We start from the raw sequence: 22,522 nt of genomic DNA, 5'->3' as shown, positions 1-22,522 counted from the left end.
TGATGGCCTGACGCACCTGCATAGTGTGGGCACTGGCCCTGAACTCTGTCGCCGCTTTGGGTAATCAGAGCCACAGGCATGCTCCCTAAGTCAGTTCCATGCGGGGATCGTGGAGAACGTGGAGGATGATCGCATGGCTATTGACATCAGAAAACCCAATTGTCGGGAGATAGTCGGGTGTGGCCGATGAGAAGTCTGGGGTAGGCAGCAAGAAATATTTTCATGTAAATATAAAAGATCCGGTGAGAGAACGAGGCTGAAGACGATCGATATCCCTCTCACGATTTGATTTTGGCCTTTTTTCCCCCGGTTTTCCATCATGCATTGGCCCACTTCGTTGCCGCTGCTTTGCAGCACTATCCTCCCATTCGTCACTGGCAGTCTTGCGCTGCCGAAGGCACGGTCGAATAAGCACTATGCCATCATGGATAATGATTGGTACACGGCAGGCTTCGTCCCGTATTTAATCGCCCTTGATGGGGGTGTTGATGTGCTGGGACTAGCGTCGGGTGAGATCACGTCTCACTCCCTTGGATTTTCTTTGGTTTAGCTAGCTAACTCTAACTCTCCAGATACTGCCAATTCCTGGCAGCCCCAAGGGGCATTGCATGCTGTCGCCACCCTCGAGGCCGGCAACCTCAGCTGCATTCCAGTTTACCCCGGCGCCACTTGGCCCTTAATCAACACACCAGAACGGTTCCAAGCATGGGAAACCATTCACGGAAAGCTTCCCTGGGAAGGTGCCTTCGCCCCGGAGAACAAGACCCTTGAGGCTCAGGGCAATGATCCCACCTCTGGCAATCCAAACCGCATCGTGAAGGAAGCCTTTAAGGAGGGATTTCCTAAGGGCAAGCCCAACAACTCTACTTCTGCTGCAAACTTTATGGTGGAAATGGTCCACAAGTATCCAGGCCAAGTGTCTATCTACTCTGCTGGTTCTTTGACCAACATCGCCTTGGCCGTCCGTATGGACCCTCAGTTCGCATCGCTGGCTAAAGATCTAGTGATCATGGGTGGATATGTCGATCTCAACATGCTCGAGGCCACGGGTAGCATTATGCTCGCTGACTATCAATCTGATGTAAGTCCCACCCAAGTTTCAACCAAAAAAAAAAAAAAGTTCGGGCTCTAACAATCATATTAGATTAACCTCATGATTGACCCGGAGGCATCCAAGATCGCTTTGACTGCGGACTTCCCTGAGATCACCATTGCTGGCAATGTCGCAAACCAGGTGTTCCCCACAAAAGAATTCGTCGAGGAGGTTGCCTCTGTCAAGAACCCTTATTCGGAGCTTTTTTCCAAATACTATGACCTTTCTTTCCCCTTCTGGGATGAGACTGCCGCGGCCCTAATGGTTGACCCTTCTCTTGCTACTAACCAGACCTCGGGTAAGTCGAAAGCGAGCCACCTTTTATTGACCGGAAATCTAACTGTTTCACGTTTAGTGTACCTTGATGTGGACACCTCCTATGGAAGCCCCAATTATGGCAACATCCACGTCTATCAGAAGGCACTCGCACCCGGTGGTATTCGCCAGGTGAACTATGTGTTTGAGGTTGATGCCGACAAGTTGAAAAATCGGGTTAAGCACGCTCTGCAATATCCAAAGACTTGCGCGGATCTGAAGAAATAAGAATAGATAGCTGCCTATGTGATTAGATGCAGTGATTCTTCAGTCGTATATAAACTTGTCGCCATCCATGGATCTTGGGTGTCTGAAGATATTATGTTGTACCATGTATATTAAGCGTTATTATTAACATACTCTTCCAAGGTTTTCAAATGTGAAGACACCAATTTTTAAATGTTTAAATTGCAGATAAAATCTCACCCGGCTCGTATCCCCAAGCTCTCTCAAGATCCTTCAACCTCCAGAGTGCACCCCACCCAGTTGTCTCCTCAACTATTTTGAATAGTTTGGCGACCTCAATATGCTCGCTATTGTGACTGAGAAATTTGCCAGCAATGTAAAGTGGCTGAATAGCATTAATCAAATTTCCACTGTGTGGGTTCGTAAGCGAAATACCGCACACTCTCCGCGCATGCCAAATTGCGGAAAATTGTGGCTTTGCAGGAGGCAGAATTTTCTCCGGTGGTTTCATGTCGAGCATCATGATGCACGATGCATGATACAGCTGATTCCCGCTTATAGCGGCATAATGCGCATAGAGTATCTCTGGGAAAATCTGTCCACCCCCCAGCCCCGTGGTTTTGATGGGTAACATGGCTGGGGGTCGTTGTTCCAGCCAGTATTGAAGTTCATCCCAGAGGCAGTCCCACTGCTCGACGAAGGATCTCGTATCATCGACCATCTCACCAAGTTCAAGATGTCTGATTTGCTGACTAGCCAGGCCGCATGTTTTCGCGCAGAGATATACTGCCCAATTCGCATGCATGTCTGGCGATGTACGGCTCTTTTGGCAAAATAAGTCTCGAATCATGACCTCTTGTTCCTTCGGACATGATGCTTCTGGCATGGCAGGTACCCATTTTTCCAACGGCAGAACTGTGCTCTCTGCGCCGTTGGAGATGATTGCCCCGCAGAGCTCCATACGCGCGTAGCACCAAAAAACTGCTTGTAAGTGGCCCCCTGACAGGCCGTTCACGTTGAAAGAATCGAAAAGTGCCGCGCAGCCCTCGACATGGCGCCGCCAATCGCGTGGGCTAACGGACATCAGCTCCATCACGGCTAGAATGCAGACCGTAACCAATACATTTGGGTCTTTGGCTTGCAGACAAGGTGCCAATAGTCGGATTGATTCCTGGTATAGCTCTAGGCTATCGTAGGCCTTATCGAGGCAAGCCTTCCGTTCATTTTGGCGGGCGGAGAATGCGAGAATAGCGTAGAATAATGTTGGCGACTTCTGCGCCAGGATTGGAATGTGGACACCAAAATGGCGCGACTCGTCAAATTTGTCCAGATACGGCGCACATTCTGTGATCCAATTCTTCAGATAATAAATCAGTCGTATTTTAGGAATCGATACCCGCGTAAAGTCCAAGCTCGGCCGTAATGCCCGGGGCCCAGGGCCATCCAGAGGTTCTGACGGTGTGGGAGATGTGTATGTGTTTGGCTCGAGGCTGGAGACCGCCGAGAATAAAACGCAGCGAAGTTCTTCCTGTAATTCTAAGAAGCGCGGGTTGGCGGCATACTCGTCCGCACTTGAAAATGTACCTGGCGATAAGAAAGCCTCTTCTTCGAAAAGTGAAGAGGTTGTATTGAAAGAATCGGGTAGTCTCCCATCAGGAAGAATTGGAGGAACTGGACCCTCCATTTTTTCTGTGTGTGTACCTGGCTGTTTCTGAGAATCTGGGGTAACAAGGAAGGAGAAATGGTGGAGCGCTGAGATGTTGGCGGGAGGCAAATTAAATTAGTCACGGAAAGCCTCCGCCAATATTTGCTGAGCAAATTTGGCTCCACGGGTCTTATGTACATTTTGCGTCGAATATGGAAATCAGTCTTTTTTTTAAGAGGACAGAATGTGAATTTCAAAAAGCGTATATTTAAGGACAATAATCAACAGCGCCCAAATCACCACTCCACTCATAGTGCACGACATCAATGATCTTCCTCAATACCTTTGGCTGTAGGAGGTCCCGAGTCGCATCAGCAAGCCATGCCAAGTGCGAAGTGGGATCTTTCCGGTAAACATTATATAACTTGTCCATTTCCACTCGTTTCTTCGAAACCCGAGGGCCCTGGTCACCAAGTGTGCCGTATGGTTGTAATGCTCGGAGGAGTCGCTCATAACGAGTTGCATCCAACTGAGAGTCGTATATGCAAGCATCATCATTTTTCACTTTCCGTATACCCTCCAACACTTCAAACACTTTGTGATGCGCCCCAAGAATTGCCCAATTGCAATAACCCATGACGACTAATGCCCCAACCTCAGAAGTCCCAATAACTTCGATGACCGAATCGAGGCACTGCACGATCATTCGATCAAGGTATCTGCACATGTCTCCTCTTATTCCACGGAGAATAACATTTTCGCGTTGCTTGCGCATAGTGTCACCGCGAAAATCAACGAAATCATTGATATAAACACATGCGTCCACCACATGCATGAACTCGTTCTCGGTTAGTTCTTGGCCTGTTGCCAGAGACGCAGTCATCACACCATGGAAGGCAGCCACATCTATATGGCGATGGATACCAAGACCAGTCATCCTGCTTCCATATATTCCGTCTGGAAGCTTGTTCCTTGAATGATCACGGAAATGTCCTAAAACGCGACATTGAATCATATAGGCAGACAAATTATCGAATTGCCAATCCGTCACGCGCCCTGCTAAGTTGCATAACTTCAAAAACGCCATTGCACCAGCACCAACGCGCTGAAGCAAAAGCAAGCCAGCCGCATCTGCAGCTTCGCAATAGTCGCCGATCAAAATATCGTTACAGGAATCGGCGACCGCTCGCGCCAGTCCCTCATCGCAAAGTCCTGCCCCGCAGGCCATAACACCGAAGTACTTTGCGTCGGCGCAGATCTTTATCTGTTCGTGGGTCGGATATATCTGATTCCCGATTGTCGCACTCCCATCAACCCTGGCATTGGGACGGCGGTCGGGTGCTCGAATATCGGGTATGGAATTTGCTGTTCGAGGACCGCGACATGTGTCTGGCGTAGTTTGAATGTCCATATTCGCGTGTATTAATTCTTCCACGGCGTGTCGAAGCTTCTTCGCTGTAAAAAGTCCGGTGCTGTGCCATTCGTTCTGGCGTGCGATAACTATCTCCATTGATGACTTCATACCGGAAATAGCTTCACATATATTGTCTCGTGGATCGATGGGCAGACCATTTTTAAGTTTGGTTATGTCCGTCGTTTCGCAGTCGCATTTTGACTGGGGATTGTATGTTTGGGAAGTCAGATTGGTTTCATCGCAGGATGGTGGATGAGATCCTCCAAAGCTGATGTTACCAAGTTTTATATGGTGTTTGAATGAAGAAATGGCCAATATAAGCTGATCGTAGTGAATGAGTCGATCGATGCTACCTTCTTCAAATAACATTGCAAGATCTTCAAGGCTCAATGTGTAAGAAGCGGAATTTCGCTTGCTATTGTCATCAAACAAGAGCCACGCATCACTCCACGCCAAATAGATGTCGAACAAATTCGGCTCCACCACGGGCGCTATCTTGGAAATCATTATGAAGGCGGGGCGTTATATCGGCTCAAAATATTTCTATAACCTTTATAGTAGCAGGCCTTGCCTTCTTAAATGTCCTCGCTATCCATTCATCATGATTTATCTTTTATACCTGCGGCTACTTGCACACGGCGAAGTCCGTTTTTTGGTATCGGACTAAAAAGGCGCGGCAACACTAACCATTATTCACAATGCTGCAGAGCCACGAAGCTTCCCCACCTTGCGAGAAATAAAAGCCGACGACGGAATCGCCGGTCCATACATGTGGACAGATAGTTTGTGAACGTGTAATTCATTCCCTGAAACTTCATCTGTTTGTACCTTTGAAACAAAGTTCACGTATTTATATACAGATCGCCCAAACCGCCGAGGCTCAGAGGATTATCATTGGCTCGTACACCCCGGCACATGCAGCTATCCTGAGCCACTTCAGCACAAATCTGCAATCCGTGGCTGAGTTCTCTGTATTCATGTAGTGGCTTGCGTAGCCCAACGGGCAAGCTGGTGTTGCCTGTCCGTTTTTTAGCCCTTCCTCGTAATCCAGACCAAGGACTTGAACCAGAGGCTTTGCTCATCACAATATGCACCCATTTCTTCTCATGCACATTTCAGCTACGAATGAAAGTTTTTGGTACAAGGTTTGGGGAGCATATTGAGGATCAAAGTGTGGAATCAGACATGAGCCAAGCAGACGTCGACACATTACCTCGTTCTCCACGGTTTTTATTCCTAGTACGTCGCTGAATTCATGAGAAACCAAATCATCACCGACGACTACTCGTATGTATGATGTTGACATCAGTGATTCACTTTATTTTGTAAAGACCGAGATGTGATCTTGGAATGGATGAGAGCATATCACGTGAATATAACCTGGGCATCCTTAATCAAAGAATCGCCCGGGATAGACAAGCCGTTGGTCATTGGGCTAAGAATCTGCTCCACTTCAAAGCACTTTTGTGGCGGGGTGACCTGGAGGGCAGCCAATTTCCCTCCGGTCGCAGATCACGGCTTGAGCCAATCTAATAATGGCTAGGCACGGCATCAGACCACTGCCAACAAGCCAGCTTACAGAAACGTGGGGGGGTTCCGACGGAGATATCTTAATCCCTAGAAACCTTCCAATTTGGGTATCCCTTGGGGTCAGTAATTCATGTTGGGATTTCATTCTGGTCTCGGTTCACCCTCCAAGCCCTTGGCAATCAATCTAGACTGGCATTGCCCCTTTCCCGTCTGTACGAGTAATTGATCACTTACCACATGTTCCTTTCCTTTCTATATCTTATATCTGTGGGCCGGGGGTGGATTAAGTTGAGTTTGCCGACGCTAAAGGAGAAGATATTCATCATCGGCACCGTCGCTCTCCCTCGGGAGGTTGCTTCAGCATGACCCATGACGCAGCACACAGGGAGGAATCCATTACATAGCAAGGAGTTAGGCGAGGGGCCGGGATTGGCCGACAGAATTTTCCTGGGAAGCCAGATCCCGACCGATGCGGGATGTCTGGGGCAAAATGTTCACGGCAGGTGACCGAACAAGCCCCCGCTTGTAACCCGGCGACCATCCGGTAGTATATCTGTTCGAAAAGCCTCCATGGTGTACTGTTTTACTCCAACGATGTCATTTTCTCCGCATCTGCGAGTTGTCCAAGCTTTCCGGGGCAGTCTAACATGTCCCTAGAGAGCTCCCGGTGTGCAAAAAGCACATGTCCTAGAAGTTGTTCCCCCTCGTTTCAACCCGATTCTCCACACCCCGTACCGGACCGATTGACCAATTATATTCCAATACCGGCAGCCCGTCCGCGCTTTCTCCCCTACTCGGAGAGCTTTGTAGCCGAGAAACCATTCCGTGGGGTGTCCTAGGTCCCGACGCCAAGGCAAATCTCCACTGTAACCCCCGCGTGTTGCGATATTTTCGCGTGGGGGGTCACCGGGGTGAGGACGCAACAGGAGTAGTGGGGATGGGGTTCTGGCACGAGCCGGCTCTTTCATAAAAGGAACGGAAATCCCCTGGCGCGATATCTTTTCTTTCGGTGTGCGAATTTGGGTGGCAAGAGAAAATACCTTCACAATGGCCGACGACATCTCACGAAACAACAATGACCGCATCGAGGTCGAGGTCGAGAAGGAGAGGATTGAAAATCTCGAAAATATTTCTGAGCAGCAGAATGTTCTTCCTCACATTGACCCGGCTCGCCGAGTCGTTGTTGAGAAGACCCTCAAGCGCAAGCTCGATGCTCGGTGCAGTCTGTTCGTTCTCATCTACATCATGAACTACCTTGACCGAAACAACATCTCAGCGGCCCGCTTGAAGGGTCTTCAAGATGATCTTAACCTCTCAGATCCCCAGTACTCGACATGTTTGAGTATTTTGTACGTGGGCTACATTCTGATGCAGGTGCCCTCCAACATGTTCATCAACCGCATTTCCCGGCCATCCATCTACATTGCCATCTCAATGACACTTTGGGGTATCATCTCGACTTGCTCTGGCTGGGCTAAGAACTTTGGCCACATGGTTGCCATCCGTTTCCTGCTGGGTTTCGTTGAGGCTGCCTTCCTTCCCGGTGCTCTGCTTATCCTCTCCAAGTGGTATACCCGCAAGGAGCTGACTACTCGGAATGCCATTCTATTCTGTGGTAACCTCATCTCAAATGCCTTCTCCTCGCTTGTTGCCGCGGGTGTCCTTTCCAACATGGAAGGTGTCCTGGGACATGCTGCTTGGCGCTGGCTTTTCTGGATCGAGGGCGCCATTACCATGGCTATCGCGGTCTCTTCTGGCTTTATCTTGCCTGACCTTCCTACCAATGCACGTGGCTTTACTGAGGAGGAGCGTCTTGTTGCGCAGCTTCGTATCCTTGAGGATGTTGGTGAAGCCGATACCGACTCTGAGGAGCAAAGTCCCTTCACTGGTCTTGTCATGGCCCTGAAGGACTGGAAGATCTATATCATGATGTTGTCCTTCACTGCCTACGTTGTTGGACTGTCTTTCAACGCTTTCTTCGTACGTTCCAGACTCAAAACTCTCTAATTATCACCACTAACCATTAAATCCCATAGCCTACCCTTACTGGTACTCTTGGCTTCTCGGAAATCCCCACCCTCCTCCTGAGTGCCCCTCCCTGGGTCTTCTCCTGTATCTTCTCTGTCATCAACGCCTGGCACGCCGACAGAACCCAAGAAAAGGTCAGTTGAATTTACCTGATCACCTGCTTGAAATAAACTAACAACTCTCAGATCTGGCATATTTATGGTCCTATCGTGATGGGTATTGTTGGTTTTATCATCAGCATGTCCACTCTGAACGTCGCAGCCCGTTACGTCGCTCTCTTCTTGCAAGCCGGTTCTTATGCTGGATTCATCGTCTTCTACTCTTGGATCAGTTCCTCATTCCCTCGTCCCCGGCCAAGCGAGCTGTCGCCCTTGCCCTCATCAACGCTTTCAGTCAACTCGGTAACGTGGCCGGCTCATATGTGTGGGATCTTTCGGAGAACGGCTACCGCAAGAGTTACGGCATCGTCACAGCCATGTTCGGCATTACAATTGTTGGCTTCTGGCTATTCCGCATGATTCTTGTCAACCTGAACAAGCAGCTTTCTGAGGCTGAGGTTGCTGATGAAGACCAGGATGGCGACTTTATTGTCAGTGCCAACGAGTCGCTGTGCATGCGCAAGGGATTCAGATATTTGGTCTAAAGTGCTGGAACACTTCAATGGACATTTTTACTCTCTTAGCGAGTACGAGTATGAAACTTTTTATGCAGATTGGCAGTTGCCACTGCTCTTTGATAGCATAGGTCCTAGACATGAATCTATGACAAACGACTTCAGTCTTTCTACTTTCAGTATCCAAATTGTAATAGAACATTGACCACCTAAAAGGATCGTACTCAACTATCATTTATTTCCAGTGTAGCTAGAGCGTTGCCTCCAATGGAAGCCATAACGTATAACGAGCACTGGTATTAGAGCGAGACCCATGCCAAAGACTCCAAGCATAGTAAATCCCCAACCATAGCCAAGGTGTTCAGTAATCTGCGTTATGGTGAGCGGTAAGAACGCACCGGCTAAGCATCTGAATGTCACGAGGCCAGCCAGAGCGGATGCTGAGTAAACGCCAAATGCATCCACAATGTACGACGTCAAAGGCGAGAAGGCTAACATCATAGACAACCTAATCCAGACAGCGGAGAACAAAAGCAGAGGCAAGGGGAGCTTGTACTCGGCGCTCCAACCGTACAGCAACACGGCAGGGGGCAATGTGAGAGCACCGATGATGCTCAACGGCAGACGATGCTCTGGCAGACTGACCCTCTTTCTTGCCCCGAGCTTTATATAAATCTTATCCAGAAAGGGAGTCAAAATTGCGAAGCTCATGACACTGCCGAGACCTTAAATAGACCGAGTGAGCCTAATTTCCGCGACTGAATAAAGGAGGATGGACGATTCAGACTTACCATTTGCGAGGAAAGATAATCCTGTTGCAGTTGCTGACAAGCCATATGTGTGTTTCAGGATAACCGGGAGCGTGGTGGCTACCACATAGAGATGTGCGAAGATGATGGACCCGAAAAGTGCGAGAGCTGCTAGCACACCAGAGCTTAAGAGAACCATGGCCGGACGCATGACGCAGCCTCGCAAGTCGGCTAGGCCTACCCTGTGAATTCTCTTTTTCTCCAAACCCAGTCTGGCTTCCCTGCCTTGGAGAATCGACACTTTGTATGTTTCTCGGAAATATGTAACGAGCAAGAGCTGGCAAATGCTCGTCAATGCGACACTAATCCAGATTAAAGCGCGCCAGCCTAGCTTCTCCATAATAATGCCGCTAACTGCTGATCCCAAATTACTACCCATAAGGGGTATGAATGTGATCAAACTGATGGCTGAGCCCCTCTGTTCGGGTTCGAAAATGTCTCCTATAATTGCTGGGCTTAAAACGTTTGATGCTGTTGACATGCCCATCAGTGCACGCGAGACAATGAGAAGTGTCGAACTGGGTGAAAAGGCTGCAAATATGGTGGCCATCACGAAGACTAGATTCAATGTGATGACTAGTGGATAACGGCCATAGACCTCAGAGAGTGGCGCAATGAAGAGTGGACCTAATGCCTCACCTAGCTCCCAAATTGTGACGAGAAGGACGGCGGAGTTGGTTCCATCACTGCCATCAAGATCCTCGACTATATAGCTTGCCACTGGGGCTATCGAGATGCAAGTGAAAGAACTTGATAAAGTTAGCTCCAATTTGAAAACCAGTTATTCCGAGATATACGGACACGGTGAAGCCCATAAAAGATAACAATGCCACAACGCCCCATTTGAAGGAATCCGACCATTCGAACTGATATTCTGGGCTGTCTGAGTCTCTAAGACTGACGCTGTCTTGTGGGAATTCTTCGAGACTGTGGAGGTCATCTTCCGCACCAACCTGAGGGAGCAAGGGTTCGGCATATTCCATGATGGGAGACACAATATACTATGGGTATTTTGGTATCTCCGGGGCTGTTCATAGCAGTTATGAGGGGAGATTGACTAGTCGTAAACTCTGTGATGTCGCATTTAGAGACTTGATTTCTTAGCGGCCATGAAATCCCTTTCTTAAACTTGGTATTCATGAAGTATGCAAGGGGGTGAGATATGCAAGATCAAGGTCTAGATAAAAACATCCCGGACCACGCAGATCTTGAAGTGTTGGAATGAATGGCTGACATCTTGTAGGCCGAGCATGATGAACAGCAATTATTTTGCGCCCAGGAGCGACTGTATAGCGTTGTAGCTAATATTGGCCATAACGATCACCTTGGCGTCGGATAAAAGGGAATTGTGATGGGAAAAGGGGCAGGGAGCCAATGCGCAAGGGTTGGGAGGGGCAGGAATGGAAGGAAGAGGGCAGCGACGGGTCCGATTGTAATATAGTAAAGCTTCTTGATTTCCCATACCCTCAAGGATGAGTGAGACTAAAGTTATAAGAGCATGCACGACTGAGTATAACCCTCCCATTTTTACTTGATCAACCCCTGCTTCAGTCATGGCTACAGCCAGACTTCGATGAAGCTCCCCAGCCAGTTCTTCAAAAATTATTGGATATTGCGTTTTCTTTTGTACAACTATCTTATTTTTACCACTCATTGTATTCCCATAGACAGTCTATCGGAAATTACTATCGGGTCTGAATTTGAGGAGGGTTATATCGAAGAAAAGAACTGGAACGGGACGCGTCCTATACGACGGTATAACTCCCCCTTGGCACTAGCATCTCATCGAGGACATGATCGCGTTATTGAAAAATTACTTTCATACGGCGGTGCTGGGCTCGTCAACCTCCGATACCCGGGGCGCATTTACGTCCGAAGTCCACTGTTCTATGCAATCGACAGTGGTCACCGAGGTGTTGTGAAAATGCTTCTGAATCACGGAGCCAACGCACATGCCAATTCAACTGGGGAATCAAGGCGATGTTTCTGGATCATCGAGCCCGACTATGTGGCACAATTAGTCGGGGAATTAAGTCGCCATTTTCTAGAGCCTTCGAATCGCCTGAAAACCCAGATATCCTACAATTTGATGCTTCATGCCGGAGCCGATGAGTTTGAAACGCTGGATGAATTCGATAAGCGATATAGTCTCCATAGCGGGGCATATCAAGAAGCACTCGAGCTCACGGCAAGGGCATCAGACGTGGCTGCAATCAAGCTTCTATTCGAAAATGTCCAATGGAGAGCCTCCACAAGCCCATAGAGAATTATTGTCCACTTTTGACATATGTAAGGGGTGATATAAAATAGCGGCTGCTATGGACACTCTCGTCGCGCATGGGGTTGTGGCAGACACACACCAGAGCTCCAGTCTGAGCAGTATTCACCACCATTTCACACGACGCTCCTATCGCAATAGTACCGGACAGGTCAGTCTGCAGGAATATGTCCGGTTGTTGTTAGATCATGGGGCGGATCCCTTGTGGGATGAAGGGTGTAAATCCAATACTGTGTTGGTTAATTTGCCAAGTGGGGGCATACCAAAGAAATTGAAAATGATGCTGAGCGTATTAGAACCGCGGGGATTCTCACTGAAGAAGTGGAAGGAAATATTGAGTGACGCAGAGAAGGCGGCAAGAGAAGAGTGGAGGTTGAAGACAGCGGTATTTCTGGACGGTCACTACTACCGAATGAAGTATACGGTTCCTAAAGCCATGTGAGAGTTGCGCAAGTATCGACGGAGACTAGGCTTCTTGGAGTTTCATAGAGTGTGGAGGCTGAGATGCCATTACGCATCCCAGATTGGCTTTCCGTTACCTCCCCTGCATTTCTAGCTATTCGCATTCACCCATCGCTTTGATTGTTCTGGGATTCTGTTTTAGATTAGTGGGGACATATTCAAACTTCTCTCCTAAAGCTAGTAGTGGGCATGCGACAGCAACGCTTGATCTCGCTCAATCTATACTAGTATTAGCTCTAGACAATTTGCTACTCATTTTTACTTCACAATCGCTCTCGAGTCAATTTCGAATAACCATATTAACACAATAGATTGCCATAGCATTTATTTGCCTCCAACATTGCAATACTCAACTGTGATTGGCCAGTCAGCTATCACGTCGGAGTTGGCTACTCCATCGGACTCCGGAGTAGCCAACTCCGCACTGACTCGCGTGCTCCAACAGCAGAGACATTTAAAACAGTTGAACCCCTCGAACCCATATCCAAGTTGTTATTCCCATTATCCACGATAATGCACAAATCCCTCCTAGCTTGTTTCCTCGGCGCCGCCCAGCTAACGGTCGCAATACCCGACCTCCAACGCGTCCTAGCTCCGATCCCCTCGGGCTCGGGCGACGCTGGCGCTGGCGTGTCGCGCCCACATGGCGATCACACTGTGCACGAAAGTATATTAGCAGCAATTGAGACTCATGCCGACCCAGTCACCGCTCTAGTCTCGCTTCAGAGTGAAGATGAAGCTAGAGCAAAGACCGAAGCAGCGTTGGCTGAGCCGCGTCTTTTGCGGAGATTGGGGGCTCCGAATGCCAAGGCGGAGTGGATGACTGAGGGGGATAAGATGAGATTGCGGAGGGAGGGGGTTAAATTCATGGATATCACTGATCATGAAGAGTTTTATAAGGAGCAGGTTGATGCTATGGCTGGGAAGCCACGTTAGTTTTTCCCCCTTTTGTTCAAGTTTTCGTCTAGCTTTTTCTTCATCTTGGCGATGGTAGTTAACTAACAATTATTTCAGGTCTGCCTGATCTGGTTCATGAACGCCTTATCAGACCTCTTTTCCCGTTCGTTGACACGGAGAGAATGTTTGGCGTACTTGAACACATGACTGGATATTATAATCGCTACTTTGACGATATTCACGGCGAATTGAGCTCTGAGTGGCTTTATAACCATATCTCTCAGGTATGAGCGGCAGGATGTCCACAAATGTGCCTTAAATAAAAGCAGACTCGGACCTAACAGATCCTCGCAAACTTGAAAAGATAATCGCATCCTCGCCCCTACACACCCACATCTCCCTCGAATATTTCACCCACCCATTCCGCCAATCCTCAATAATCGCCCGCTTCGAGCCAAAAGTCCGCAACTTCAAGCAACCATTGACGATCCTAGGCGCGCACCAGGATTCAGCTAACTATCTCTTCCCTCTTCTCCCGGCCCGGGCGCAGACGATGACTGCTCCGGTACCGTCAGTATCCTCGAAGCATTCCGTGTCCTCGCCGGGGCTGGATTCGTTCCCCAGGATGGACCGGTTGAGTTTCACTGGTATGCTGCTGAGGAGGGTGGGTTGTTGGGTAGTCAGGCTATTGCTAGATATAAGAAAGAGCAAGGAGCGCGGATTGGGGCGATGATGGAATTTGTGAGTCTCGTGCCTGTGTCAGTGAACGAATCGTTTGCTTGGGAATTGGAACGTTTGGTTTCGTATAGATGCTAATTATGGTTTACAAACGTGAAGGATATGACCGCTTTCATTGCTACGAATGCGACTGAGTCTATTGGGTTTATTGCCACCGAGGCTGATGAGGTCCTCACTAACTGGGCTGTTAATTTGAGTCAGAAGTATATCTCGATTCCTACTGAGGTTTATGATCTTCCTGGGTATGTTGATTCGCATCCGATTCGCTTTTATCTTACTAGTAGAAGGGTGGAAGGTTTTTTTTCTGACCAGGCTCCTCTTAGTAACGCCGGCTCGGACTATATGTCCTACACACAACTCAATTACCCAGCTTCTTTTGCCTCGGAAGGCAATCCTGTCGCTGGCGGTAGTTTCCCTGGTGAATATGATCCGTATGTGCATGGGATTAATGATACGATGTGGGTCAATGATGAGACGGGATATTTTTCAGTTGATGTGAGTTCAAGTTCAAGTTTCTTTTGCTTCCGTTTCTACGAGTATATCTGTGGGTCACTTGCTAAGATTGGATGTTATTGCAGCATATGGCACGATTTAGTGAATTGGCTATTGCTTTTGCAGTTGAGCAGGCTGGGTGGGATAATAAGTGGAGGTAAATGACTTGCGTCTGAGAGTGTATCTGGGGAAGTACTAGTTACAGTGGTGTTGCAGAAGTTTGAAACCTTCTATTGCCCACCATTATCGACCGCCTTCGAATGGCAGACTAGTAGCTACTAAGATAGCCAATCTATTCCATCTCAGGTAGCTACTTGCCCCCCCTGGGAAGGCAGGGATCAGGACAGTCAACAAGGAGTTTCAAACTTTTGCAACATCACTATAGTATGCCGGTGTGTATCTGAATTTGCGCCGAACTTGTACTTGCCAGACCCAGATAGTTATGCGTTGTGTGAATACATTGTGTAAGCATCCAGGATCGTAAACTAGTCCGTCATCATAATACCCCTAAAGATATGAAACCACATTATATCCCTCAGGCAAGGGCAGCCAAGGCCAAGGTCAAGTAGATGTCTTCATGGACGAGATGGCTGGGGCAGGGGTACACGAAGGAGATGAGATGGCTGGCGATGCGCCTCCCTGCACAGGCTGGGCACTGAAACATCCGATCAGATCCGTACTCCGTACTCCGTATCTGTGTAGATCATTTGCAGGGAGAGATCTACGAGTACGATCGGTAGATTGAGACCAAGCGTTTGTGACGGATACCTGGTCGTCGGAGATAGATTGGGAAAATGCTTAGATGGCGGGTCTTTGTTTGAGGATTGTGCATGGAATTGTGGTTTCGGCGGGTCGGTCCGGAGATCGGGTGTTTCAGACATAAGAAATGGATGGTATGGTATCATAAGGATCATAAGGCTGGGTCATGGACACGGAAGCATGGGATGTTTTTGAGTGCGTTTGGACGAGGGCTTGGAGATTACGTGGTGGATTCGGCAGGCAGGGGGGGGCAGGGCTTGGAGGGAAAATTATTGAGCATAGAACTACAACTACGTCAAAAGACTACCGTTCGTTAAGTGCATCAATAGAATAAAGATATACAGACAGTCGCAAATTAGCGGAAACAAAGAAATCAGGCGGATGGCGACCAGGATCAGTAGACATGAAATAAAAAAGGATATCTACCACGTAAGTCCAAGATAGACACGAGAAACCAAAAGAGCAACCAGGCCACTGAGCGGGGACTCATCGCTGCTCGGAAGCTTCGATCAGCTCGACCAGCTACCAGCCACTAAGAAAGAAAAAGAAAAACTCCTGGATCCTCCTGTACAAGTTTTAAATCACAGGGACATGACATTGGGGGTGACATGTTTAGAAGACATCAGCGCAACCCCAGTGCTGCTCGACACCGAAGGAGCCAGGGGCCTTCCAGTCGTCGTTGGCGTAGGAGAAGAAGATGGACTTGGAGCCAAGGGACTTGGCAATAGCCTGGATGGCAGTCTTCTGCTCGGAGGCACCGGGGATGGCGGCACCGTTGGCGGAACCACCGTTGGGCCAGCCGGTCTCCAGGTTCAGGACGTCCTTGCCGCACAGCTTCTCGAGAATCTTGTACTCGGCCAGGGCGAACTCACCGGCCTTGGCGGCGGTGGTGTCGGAGTTGAAGAAGGGGTGGATGTTGGCACCGACAATATCGACGGGGCTGCACAGGGTGGACTTTCCGTACTGCTCCCAGACATCAATGGGCTCGGTGGTGGTGACCTTGCCAGTGTATCCAGCAGCCTCGAAAGAGGACTTGCAGGAGGTGATGAAGGAGGCGAGCTGGGAAGCGGAGACGTAGCCGGAGGAGATGGCCTCGTTACCGACGACAATCAGCTCGACCATGTCCCACTGGGCCCACTTGGTGATGGCAGTGACCTGCTCCTCGGCGCCGGAGGTACCGGTGGACTCGATGAAGACTCCCAGGATCATGTTGAGACCGAGGGACTTGCAGGCGGAACCGATGTACTCGAGGGAGTTGCAGTCGGTGGAGTAGACACGGACCAGGTTGAAGCCCTTCTGCTTGATGGTCTTCAGGTTGCTGGTGACCTCGGACTGGGACATGCAGTTACCCTCGGCAGTGTAGGGGGAGAAGGTCATGCCGTACTGGCCCTCGCCGGTGGTACCGCTTCCAGAGCCACCAGTGCTAGAGGGAGCAGCCGAGCTGGTGGTGACAGCAACGACGGAGCTGGTAGTAGCAGCAGCAGTGGTGGTGGGGACAGCGGGAACGGGAGCGGAGCTGGTGCTGGGGTTAGCAGCAAGAGTAGAGGACTCGCCGTTGGCGTAGGGGCAGTAGTAGGTGGTGTCGGTGCGAGTGACAGTCACGACGCTGGAGGACTGAGTGTAGGTACCGGGGGTGAAAGTCTGGGGGGGGTAGGGTAGACAAGCACGGTGCTGGTGGGCACAGTGGTGACGGTACCGGGGACCACAGTGTAGGTACCAGCGGCAGGGCAAGTGTAGGTGGTGTACTCGATGGTGCTGGTAACAGTCGAGCCGTGGGGCTTGACGGTGGCGTAGGGGCAGGTGATGGTGGTCTCAGTCTCAACGACAGTGGTGACACCACCGATGGTGTGAGTACCGCTGGGAACAGCAGTGGTGGTGGCACCGCAGACGGTGGTGGTGTCAGTCACGGTCAGAGTGGTGGCCGGGATGGTGTAGACACCGGTGGAGGAGAAGCTGGAGACACCAGCGGTGGGCAGCGACACGATGATGGTCGAGGTCTCCGGGGTAGGAGTAGGAGTGGAAGTGGCCTCGACGGAGGGAGTCACAGTCAGAGTGCTGGTGAGAGTGCTGGTCGAGTGGATGGTGCTGGTCAAGGTGGAGGTCGACTCGGTGCTGGTGGAGGTTTGAGGGATGGGCACCAGAGTGGGCGAACCATAGTAGGTGATGACCTTGGTAGTGCAACCGCAGGTCTCCTCGGGGTTCAGAGGAAGAACAGAGGCGGAGGACGAAGCAGCCACGAACGAAGAAGAAGAGTCAGCCTCAGCACGACGGTGGAAGGCCTCGTGGCGGCGGTGCAGAGCACCGTCGGCCATAGCCGAGCCGACAAAAGCGGCGGCCGCAAAGATGGAGCCCTTCATTATGGAAGATGAGAGGGATTGAGCGGCAAAGAAGGGAAAGCCCGCTGAACGAGTGAAGCGGTGGTCAGTTGGTAAAGGAACGTGGGTTGAGGAGGGAAAAGAAGGAGAGTCGGGGAAGTGGGCACGCAAGGCCTTTTGTCAGACTGGAGAGAGGCAGAGTAGGGGGGGGAGAAAAGGAGAGACAACAGACAAAAGGGCGCAGCTCCACCGATCGTGAATATTAAATTACATTTACATTACAGAGGATATTTACCTATTTCACTGGCTCCATAAAGTCTAGGTCGAGATATCCAGGCACACTGCAAGTGCTATTGGTGAGGTGGTCCTGGAGTGGAGATGGATGTACTGAGTGGATGCATTTAGTGTATACACTGATACAGTGATACACAAGCTGTATCCGAGTATTTATTTACTTTTACTTACGGAGTATACTAAGAGAGCACGGATGTGCAAAAATAGGTGTCTCACTCCGCCCCTTGCGACCCCTGACAGCTTGCAGTGAGGTCTACAGTCAACAGTGCAAGATAGGGCTCGGCGATCACGGGATCTACCCAGCTACTTGGTTATTGTACTCGTACTCAGCTGGCCACTGCATTCTATTGTATTATCTTCTTCTCTAGTTATACTCTGCAGTCTACAGGACTATATTCTATTCACCTTCACCATCATTTGTATTATACAAAAAGGGGAACTCAAAAACGAACCGCACAAAAACAGGAAATGCCCCTGCGCCATGTGGTCCCGCTAGTCTCAGATGGGTTAAGTGGCAGCCCGGTGGAACAGGATCCTCCAGCTTTATTGGTCTAATCTCCCATCTATAATTTCCGCCCTGCCGATCGTGCCTCTGTGCTTCTGGTACCTCCTGCTTCAGAACTAGTCAATTACCCTAGGGTATACAGGTACACGGCTGATACCAAGGATCCATCCAGGTACTCCCGCACAATTCCAGTACTCCTTACTCGCAGACTCAATCACACACTTATTCAATACTCCATCGATGACATTGTGGCCCCTCCTTTATCATTGCAACCATGGGTCTGAACAGCCATCTCCTCCGTTCCTGTAATTCATGGGGTATACTTGTACTACGGAGAAGGGACTCGCATCTCCAGCCGCTCAGAGACTCGTCACCTCACCCGCTAACCGCCGATCGCTTGGATCGCTGCTCCAGGCGGCTATGCACAACAGATACACAATTCAACGACGAGTTTGAGTACTTGTACCATTGAGTATACAAAAATTACTCATTCTAGCTGCCCTCTGTTCAAAGCCCAACGGGATACGATGCTCCTTTGTGTCAGCCCCCGGGGCCATCAATACATACTAGTAAATAATCCTCGACCAACTTCAACACCATCCGCATCTTCCGACGATCACACTCCAACAACGCGGCCCCAGTTGGCCGATGCTGATCCCAATGCGCCCGGTCTAGACTTGAGAGGCCATGGCTCTGTGAACCTCCAGGGCTGCCAAGTTCCAATCTGCCTACAACTTGAACTCCATATACCACTCCGTTTATGTACGAGTACGAATACTCGCACTCCGTCCTTCGTAGCAACCTCCTATTACCATCAGTAACCTTGAAGGCAACGGCACACCGGCATCGTTTGCGGGGAATCAAATTGCCGACATGTTTAACAAGGCTACTGCATTGATTGCTTGGGGGGCCGCCCCCTAATTCCTCAATGGTTAATTGTCAATGGTCAGGCCGAGAATAACAATCGCTAGTCTCGGATGACTCGCTGCCGACTCTCCAGACTAAATTAAATGTCTTACGCAAGTGTGACTGAGCCCTCCAGTTCATCCAAGTCCCATCCAGGGGTAACCCCGACCGGTGTATTTTAAGTTGTTTACGTAGTGAGGTGAGCAGTATGCACATACTCGTACACTTACAAACTCTGGTTGGAATATGTAAATATGAATGAATACTCATTCATCCACCTCCAGAGTGCCCACCTCGCTAAGATCCGAGAAAACTCGACCACCATCTCCACAGCACAACACACCGGTCTCGACCACTCCTCCTCGCGCCAAGCAAGTTAGTCGATCTAGGCACCGTGATGTGGGTTGAAACTGGTACGATACATTTAGGATAAGGCTTGGCGAGACTCTGTTTCTGAGGTTATTCGTTATTCGTTCAGGGGCGAACTGGTTAGCGCGGACTGCCAGTGCCAGTGGACAGTTGGTCTAGCCCTGAGGGTCATCCACGGAGTATCGTATTCCTCCCGGGTCATATCTTGCCCTTACCCTACCCTACCCACGTACGATAATTCTCCTCTCCACATGCGATGCGCGAATACATATTCTTCCAGCCACCTGGTCACCCTTCGATTCACCCTTGGTAGGCGCACAGCGCCGCAAATTAGCAGTGGGCCGGGTTCCTGCGTGTTCATCGGGGGCTCATTTCCGCAGAGCCCACCCACTCACCCTTCACCGTTTACGTCCCCGAGCGGTCTTATGCACATCTTTCAGCCTTACCTTGCGTTTTGCAGGGAAACTAAATGAGGTTCTGCGTTGTCGCTGGGCCGGTCGGTGAGGAGAGGTGACGTGATGCCAGCGTACGAGTAGCCAAGGGACGGACTGGAGCGAAATCACAATCTCGATTCTTGGGTACCACTTCCACCTTTGGAGTCTGGGTATGGTCTGATGATGTCTTTGATCGTGACCGCTCATTTCATTTCAGTCCATCTCATCTCATTTCCCAGAGCGCCCAAGAAATCCCCAGGTGTCAGCCTGGCTAGACACGTCCATCCGTAATCTCAATCTCTTCGGATCCACGCCGGGCGATCGGTGGATTTCACGTAATTTTCCCCCTTCTTGTAAATATCCATTGAAGTATCCATATTCTGAAGGGTGACTCTTCTGGTGGTGGCAAATGTCAGCCCAAAGCGCTCGATCAGGGCCAACGGTCGCTAGTTGTGGCTGTCAGCGGGGGGGCTTGGCGGTGGATCGGTGGAAAATTCTGATGATGGAAGTATACAGTACTTTTGTGATGGAATAGTTGGATAGTAGTATGTTGTAGATGGATACCTAGGTATTCTACAAGTTCTTGTCTTAACAAGTTGAAGCCTTGTTGCCCAGGTGCCCACTTGGATGGAGGTTTTGACTTGAACTTGAACTTTCAAGCTGAAAGCTGTGCACCTGGAGGGAGGATAGCACCAGCACCCTCGGATATATATTTTGATACATTCCGACCGTGACCTCGGGACTCGACCTCATTGACCTTGAACCCACTATAACAGCATGCGACCGGGCAATATTGTTCTCACTGGGACTCTTTCGTTTTAATAGTAGGCTAGGAATACTGGGAAAGAGTATACCAGTTTGAATCTGCAATTGTTTCGTTCGACACGAGGTGGGAACCTCGAATAGATCTACCGCGACATCTCAACCAACCTATGACAAACGGTCGTGCAAACGACTAATCAAAGCCATGAAAGCATTGGAAGCAGTGCATGGAGTGTGAGCTCCCTTAGTAATAAGGTACAATCTTCTTGAAAAGGAAGCATCGAAAAGAAACAGCAATCTAAGCAAGCCCGGTGATTACCACGGGGGTTCAAAGGTGCGAAGTATCGAAATAGAAAGGTGGGCGGAGGCTAGAAGTAGGAATCCTGATATCCCTGAACTAGATAGACCTTGGAATCGCATCAAGAAACCCGAAGAAGACAGCGAAATCCAGCAACCCAACAGGTCCGAGTCAGAAATCAAAGCCACTCTGAACTAGTTGCACTTTTCAACACCCGGATCCTTCTCCTTGACGTAAAAAACGGCTTTAAAGGAGATCTCGTTGCGCACCCCTCCATTCTCAAAGTTATCCATGAAAAGGTATAGTGTGGCATCGATATCATCCTTTGATCGCTTCTGATCCGATTGTCTGTTCTGCCCTTCTGCTTGGACAACACGGAGGTTGTGAGGGCGATCGACGGGTGCGCGTACAGTGCCGCAGTACTCGTACTCGTATTGTCTTGCCTCGAGGTTCGTGTAGTTGGATGATCCCCTGTCACCCATATCTTAGCTTGAATGCATGCAGAGCGTTGGGTGATAAGACGATGGATTTTCCAGACGGAATGTTTTTCGAGGAGTTTGTTGAGTTTGAGCCAGAGGGGTTAGAGCTTACCCAAATAAGTAGTCGAAGAAGCGTCTGATATAGGGTGCGATGGTAAAGTCGACGAAGATATTGATAAGTCCGGTGAGGAAACCAAAAATTAACATGAAAGATACAGCGAGGACGCAGAATGCGATCGTATCTGTCCACGTCCAAGCGATGATAACTCTCTCGAGCTTTTGAAGGATCTCGGGGTATTCACACTGCGGTACTGTAGGCACGGTGACGACGGGGGATTGGAGAGAAGACATCCTGTTCAAATTGCTCGGATGTCAGTTCAATTCATGTAGAAAAGGACTCGGATTAGATATAGGGATGCACTTAAAAGTGGGTTTAATCTCAAAGGAAGATTTGGTGTCTGATTTCGGGGGGGGCCGACGAAGCGAGGTTGAAATCGATGGAACGGATAGGACTTGGTAACAGAGTCAGTATTGGATTCCAGTATACAAGCATCCCATGCTTACGGCCGCGAGAAAGGGAGATCCGATGGGATTGCTAGTGATTCGATGAGATAGGAGAAGCGAGGAGAAGACAGCGAACTTGAAGTTAAAGTTGAACTATCTAGACATGGAAGGCACGGAAGCTTGGAAGCCTGAGGCACCACTGCAACAACACCTCATGATGACACTGCTATTTTTACAAGACCACGAACGCCAAAGCCGGTATAAAATGTATTTTTGTCTCCTTTTATCATTCTCTTTGGGAATTTATTACCTTCAATGCACTTCAAGTTTGCACTCGAGAATATGTTTCGCCTACGCCTGAATAACGTTTCCCTCACATATCGGGGTGCCAGTTTCA

At 49.5% G+C, this 22,522-nt stretch overlaps 9 protein-coding genes across 9 annotated transcripts; 4 read left to right on the top strand and 5 right to left on the bottom strand.

Moving 5' to 3' along the window:
* Positions 1 to 319: 319 nt before the first annotated feature.
* Positions 320 to 1,636, top strand: N7481_000269 (uncharacterized protein; the record flags this gene model as incomplete). Its single annotated transcript, XM_057259488.1, has 4 exons — positions 320 to 509; positions 573 to 1,081; positions 1,145 to 1,391; positions 1,449 to 1,636. 4 exons carry the CDS (start codon positions 320 to 322, stop codon positions 1,634 to 1,636), a joined length of 1,134 nt encoding a protein of 377 aa, XP_057127320.1.
* A 175-nt stretch (positions 1,637 to 1,811) lies between these two features.
* Positions 1,812 to 3,278, bottom strand: N7481_000268 (putative C6 transcription factor; the record flags this gene model as incomplete). Its single annotated transcript, XM_057259487.1, has 1 exon — positions 1,812 to 3,278. The coding sequence occupies one exon, from the start codon at positions 3,276 to 3,278 to the stop codon at positions 1,812 to 1,814; it is 1,467 nt and encodes a 488-aa protein (XP_057127319.1).
* A 229-nt stretch (positions 3,279 to 3,507) lies between these two features.
* Positions 3,508 to 5,160, bottom strand: N7481_000267 (uncharacterized protein; the record flags this gene model as incomplete). Its single annotated transcript, XM_057259486.1, has 1 exon — positions 3,508 to 5,160. The coding sequence occupies one exon, from the start codon at positions 5,158 to 5,160 to the stop codon at positions 3,508 to 3,510; it is 1,653 nt and encodes a 550-aa protein (XP_057127318.1).
* A 2,070-nt stretch (positions 5,161 to 7,230) lies between these two features.
* Positions 7,231 to 8,854, top strand: N7481_000266 (uncharacterized protein; the record flags this gene model as incomplete). The annotated part of the gene is made up of 4 exons (XM_057259485.1): positions 7,231 to 8,163; positions 8,220 to 8,345; positions 8,397 to 8,465; positions 8,543 to 8,854. The coding sequence occupies 4 exons, from the start codon at positions 7,231 to 7,233 to the stop codon at positions 8,852 to 8,854; spliced, it is 1,440 nt and encodes a 479-aa protein (XP_057127317.1).
* Positions 8,855 to 9,055: 201 nt separating this feature from the next.
* Positions 9,056 to 10,616, bottom strand: N7481_000265 (uncharacterized protein; the record flags this gene model as incomplete). The annotated part of the gene is made up of 3 exons (XM_057259484.1): positions 9,056 to 9,549; positions 9,616 to 10,382; positions 10,435 to 10,616. The coding sequence occupies 3 exons, from the start codon at positions 10,614 to 10,616 to the stop codon at positions 9,056 to 9,058; spliced, it is 1,443 nt and encodes a 480-aa protein (XP_057127316.1).
* A 489-nt stretch (positions 10,617 to 11,105) lies between these two features.
* Positions 11,106 to 11,896, top strand: N7481_000264 (uncharacterized protein; the record flags this gene model as incomplete). The annotated part of the gene is made up of 2 exons (XM_057259483.1): positions 11,106 to 11,109; positions 11,301 to 11,896. 2 exons carry the CDS (start codon positions 11,106 to 11,108, stop codon positions 11,894 to 11,896), a joined length of 600 nt encoding a protein of 199 aa, XP_057127315.1.
* A 990-nt stretch (positions 11,897 to 12,886) lies between these two features.
* On the top strand, positions 12,887 to 14,502 carry N7481_000263 (peptidase family M28; the record flags this gene model as incomplete). Its single annotated transcript, XM_057259482.1, has 7 exons — positions 12,887 to 13,304; positions 13,388 to 13,554; positions 13,635 to 13,917; positions 13,977 to 14,011; positions 14,108 to 14,250; positions 14,332 to 14,439; positions 14,499 to 14,502. The coding sequence occupies 7 exons, from the start codon at positions 12,887 to 12,889 to the stop codon at positions 14,500 to 14,502; spliced, it is 1,158 nt and encodes a 385-aa protein (XP_057127314.1).
* A 1,369-nt stretch (positions 14,503 to 15,871) lies between these two features.
* On the bottom strand, positions 15,872 to 17,616 carry btgE (putative cell wall glucanase (Scw11); the record flags this gene model as incomplete). The annotated part of the gene is made up of 2 exons (XM_057259481.1): positions 15,872 to 16,900; positions 16,927 to 17,616. 2 exons carry the CDS (start codon positions 17,614 to 17,616, stop codon positions 15,872 to 15,874), a joined length of 1,719 nt encoding a protein of 572 aa, XP_057127313.1.
* A 3,720-nt stretch (positions 17,617 to 21,336) lies between these two features.
* N7481_000261 (uncharacterized protein) lies at positions 21,337 to 21,972 on the bottom strand (the record flags this gene model as incomplete). Its single annotated transcript, XM_057259480.1, has 2 exons — positions 21,337 to 21,613; positions 21,734 to 21,972. The coding sequence occupies 2 exons, from the start codon at positions 21,970 to 21,972 to the stop codon at positions 21,337 to 21,339; spliced, it is 516 nt and encodes a 171-aa protein (XP_057127312.1).
* Between the last annotated feature and the right edge of the window lie 550 nt (positions 21,973 to 22,522).

The sequence above is a fragment of the Penicillium waksmanii genome, assembly GCF_028829765.1.
Source record: "Penicillium waksmanii strain IBT 27052 chromosome Unknown utg000001l:1.0-4852451.0:1.0-4856178.0, whole genome shotgun sequence".
Taxonomy (NCBI): Eukaryota; Fungi; Ascomycota; class Eurotiomycetes; order Eurotiales; family Aspergillaceae; genus Penicillium; species Penicillium waksmanii.
The sequence above is the reverse complement of the archived record's forward strand: the minus strand, read 5'-3'. Positions and strand labels throughout refer to the sequence as shown.